Here is a 4,449-nt window from a genome sequence, read left to right on the forward strand (position 1 = left end):
CTGTTCAAACATGCATGGCCAAATAGTTCCAACAATAAAACGTGCTGCTGTGTAGCGTCGAGTAGTTCTAGTGTTGGAGTAGAGTTGACCTGGTGTGCCTGAGCAGCAGGATGGTTGAGTGACAAGAGAGAGAGGCAGAGATCTGCACATTCCAGGGAAAACAATGGTGTAGAGTTATCTCTGGGACATTTTAGGGGATGTAGGGATTATTTTCATGGAAAAACTTCAAAATATGTAATTTTGATTCACAGAGGTCTCAGGGGTTTCATCAACAAGCAGATAGGGACTTTAGCTCCAGGCTTAGAGCCCAACTCACAAGCCTCTGCATCCAGCTTTTTTTTAAATTTTTTTTTTACTCTAATTGTATTCTCATAGTTCTGGCAGGAAATGGAGATTTGTATCTCCACAGCTTTAATGCTTCTTTCAGGATGTTAGTCCATTTGCCACTCTTCATCATCCATCATGCTCTATTCTCTCTGCAAAGCAAGTTCCAGCTACACACTGACGAGAACATGCAGGGAGCATCATGATTGCTGCGTCACAACCAGTCATGCTTCAGGTGGCACAGGAAGGTCTGGACAGCGCTGCTATTCATTTATTTAACCAATCCTCTGAAAAGTAGGCCATATGCCAAATTGTGACTGTCCACAATATCAGCCGTCACACTGTCCACCCTTACAGACAGTGACACAAAGGAAGAGTAAATTAAATAGGAATGTGATAGTGTGCTGATCCCAGAGGCCTGCTCTGCTGCTCAGAGCTTATTCCACCCCTGTTCAAAGACACTTCTGCAGGGTGGACAACTGCCTCCCTTGTTTTTCAGTCCTTTCAAGAGACATGGCCTATGTACTTTCTATTGACTACACTGCTAAATAATGGCTGCAATATCCCAAACACCGAGGATCATTAGACTGAAGATGTAAACTGGAATTAGGATCCTGTAAGTTGCTTGTAGGGGAGTGTCTACATGGGACTCTCAGGGCTGTTTGTGTGGTTTGGTGGCTTCTTCAGGCTTTTACATCGTACCTTTAGGTCCGCTCCCATGGTGATGAATCAACCATGTTGCTCATATGTGTCGAGTTTTGTTTATATCGACTCATCTGCAAGCCTCTACGAGCTACAGTCACTCATGTGAGCTGGTCCTCGCATTACAGCCATTAAGAACAAAACTAACAAAAGGTGAGGCTGATGAAGAGTTTTTACTGTGAGGAAGTTGCACACATACATCATCATCATCTAAACCTCTTTCGTTCATGTCAGTGGACCAGAACAGGATGCTACAGTTCAGATGTGTGGCAGTGATGCGGAGAATATATTTGTTGTCTGGTGATGAAGCTTCTGAAAACTTGGCTTCAAATGTTAGCAAATAGGAAATATTTATAACTTATAAGGCAACACTCAAGTTAAAATGACCAACTTCAGGCATTATTTATCGAGTCTCCTTTTTCTTAATTCCAACTTTAAACTATTGCAAAGAGCAAAAAGGTGAACAAAGGAAAACTGCTGAACAGTGCAGAACCCAATCACAGAATCACAGACGGCTGAAGGACATTCAGTTTTGGAAAACTGCATCAGTCTTTTACGTTTTATTTTATTTACATACAGTCTTGATTTACACACATAGCCCATGACCCACAGTATTAGTACTAAACAAACTGACATTTTGAGCTTTTAAAGCAACGTGTTGATAATAACTACGCAGACTTAAGTTTTCATGAAACACAGTCAGTTTTTTAAATGTGGTATTTTTACCAGAGGTTTAGCAGGTATATTAAAACAGATAAATGCCTTAGTTATTGTGGTTAAACAGGAGAATTGTGGTGTCTTCTTAAATCAATAGCAAGGTGCATCAACAAACTGTGACATTTATGGCAAATTTCACACAGAATGTGGTTCGTGTCTGTTTTACTGCTGGTCTGGCAATTTCCTACTCATCTAATCTTTTCCACCTTCATTTAATCTTGCAGCGGTTTTTATTTGCATAATGTAAACATGCAGATGTAGATGGTTCAGATATAAATCCAGTTAGACCAAGAAAGGAGCACACATCCTCGTAAAGAACAGGTCTGATGAAGCCGATGTCCTGGACGTGTGTCAACTTGAAATTATTTAAACTGAAGCCTTTAAATGGGTAAGTAGAAGCGAGGTATATCTGCCTGTGTTTTAGATTTTAATATAACCCCTCACAGTGACAGAAAAAGAACTGTTGAATAGGTATGAGGTGGGAGTGCATTCCCGACGGGAAGCAGCAGCACAAGATACTCAACTGGGACAAAGCCAGCAGACCCTGAGGGGAATGTCGTCTGTGTTTAGGCTCTGAATAAATTCTGAATTAACTGTAGCATAAATTCTGCCCCTGACTCTGTTTTGTTGTTATTTTGCACCAGGCAGCATTTCAAATAGAGAAAAAATAAAAATGGCAATTTAATTCAAGAAAAAAAATCCACACGGGAATATCCATAAGTGATCAAATTACTCCATCATCGCTCCACAATGCTTTCAGCCAATCAGCCAGCTATGTATGCTGCAGGATAAATGCCGAATGTAATTATGTTCTGGTGAAGTACAAAGGTTTTTCTGCTCTTTTCCACTGACTCATGCTTAACAGACCTGATGAGACCTGGGCAGATGTTCCACTTCACCACACTTCAGAGGAACAGTGGAGCCCGAGTTTAAGAACTCCAGTTAGCAGAAGCACATAAAAGGTTTAATAAATGTAAGGTTGATTTTAACATGGTGCTATAGTGTGTATGTAAGTCTGACTGACTGATGGGACTGGGCTGCACTAGTCAAGCTCACAGCACACCGTAATGGTTGCACTCAAGAAATTTGATCTGATGTGTTTAACTGTGTGTCTGTGTGTGGAGTACTCACAGCCTCGGTGTGGACCGGGTGCACGGCGAACAGGAGCGCTGTGACGAAGGCCAGACGTGAGTCTTCAAACACGCACCGTTCACACGTTTGCATGAGCAGGCAGGTGACAGCGCAGTGCAAGCACACGTTGACGATGTGGAAGTAGAGAGGCGTCATACCGCCCAGCAGGATGTTCAACCTGACCGACACAGAGAGAAAAACTCAGCTGTACGGGAGAAGAGCAACATCAGACTGTGTGAAAAGGCGAATGATATTAGAAAAGCTAAAAACAAGCAAAACAAAAGGATAACAGGCTGATGAACGGATAAGTACATTCAGTGTCATTCATTTTCTCATAAAGCCCAAGCATATGGGGACAACAAAGGGGTCAGCGTTATCTAAGACAATCACACAGAATACGGGGCCAATGGATTTACTGTGGGAATCTGTAAAGTAAATTACATTTTACATTTCCTGGATGAAGTGATTGTCTTATAATCCTGAGCAGAATCTCAATCCATTTTCCACAGCGCCATGAATTTCAAATAAAAGAGAATGATTGCTTTGAGAGAGAATGTCAGATTCCCGACATCAAATCACAGCCTGCTTAACATCTTCCAGCAGCTAATCCCTCAGCGAGGAATAACAGTGAGATAGGCAATTTTCACCTAGTTTATCATAATTGGTATTATGCTGTAACCATTCCCTCTCCACCCAACAGAATATCAACAACCTGATAACAGCAAACCAGGAAAATAGAAAGCACTACAGTGGTTCAGGTTCCAACCATCATTCGATGATACAGACCATTTTTATACATTTAGTATGGATCTTACTGCAACCAGAGCTGAATGATTTGAAGAAATAACTGTGAGAGAGCTGCAGTGAGTGGGCATGTCAGTAGACCTTTGTGCCAATCACTTAAACTTAAAACAGAAACAGAAAATACTAGTATACTGACAGATGGGCTGCACTTACAGCAGCCGTTCACCTCAGCAATTTACACTTCTTACCTCTCATTCACACCAGCGTGCACGGCTGACATGAGGAACGATTCAGGGTTCAGAGTCTCGCTTAAGAACTAAGAGGCACGTGGACCGGAGGAGCCGAGGACTGAGCCCTGCAATTAGTGGACAACCTGCTTCACCACCAGAACCACAGCTGTCCACAAATATATAGATGCTGCATTTTTTCACAGGAGAGCAAATTAAATTTAGGAGTTTAAGCAAGACAATATAGATTTTGTGGCCAAACTAGATCACATTATTATTCCAAGCAGAATATCTTTAATGTTTTAAACCTCTCTTTGCTGCTATTGATTGCCTACGTGCCACTGAACAAGACGAGTTTAGACAAAACACAATTACAAACCCTATTTGCCCATGAAAAGAATCAGATAATACGGCTGATTGTTATTAAAGTCCTCCAAGGGAGGCGATGGAAATGTCGTTGGTTTTGCAGGTACTTGGTCACAAACCAAAGTATTTAGCTAATTAAAATGTTGACCTGATGTTGATGCTTGAGGGATCAGCAAAATCATTTTTAATGTATTCTGAGAAGGAACAGTTGTTGTGATAGTTCACTCAAAATCACAAA

The 4,449-nt window shown here is 41.4% G+C and overlaps 1 protein-coding gene across 1 annotated transcript in view; it reads right to left on the minus strand.

Moving 5' to 3' along the window:
• Positions 1-4,449, minus strand: part of tmtc1 (transmembrane O-mannosyltransferase targeting cadherins 1) — a 172,917-nt gene that overhangs the window by 155,461 nt on the left and 13,007 nt on the right. Inside the window, exon 2 of the mRNA XM_008288946.1 lies at positions 2,875-3,052. Coding sequence (XP_008287168.1) covers positions 2,875-3,052 — 178 coding nt within the window. The remainder of the gene's footprint in view (positions 1-2,874; positions 3,053-4,449) is intronic.

Source organism: Stegastes partitus, unplaced genomic scaffold (assembly GCF_000690725.1).
Source record: "Stegastes partitus isolate 25-593 unplaced genomic scaffold, Stegastes_partitus-1.0.2 Scaffold583, whole genome shotgun sequence".
In the NCBI taxonomy this organism is placed as follows: domain Eukaryota; kingdom Metazoa; phylum Chordata; class Actinopteri; family Pomacentridae; genus Stegastes; species Stegastes partitus.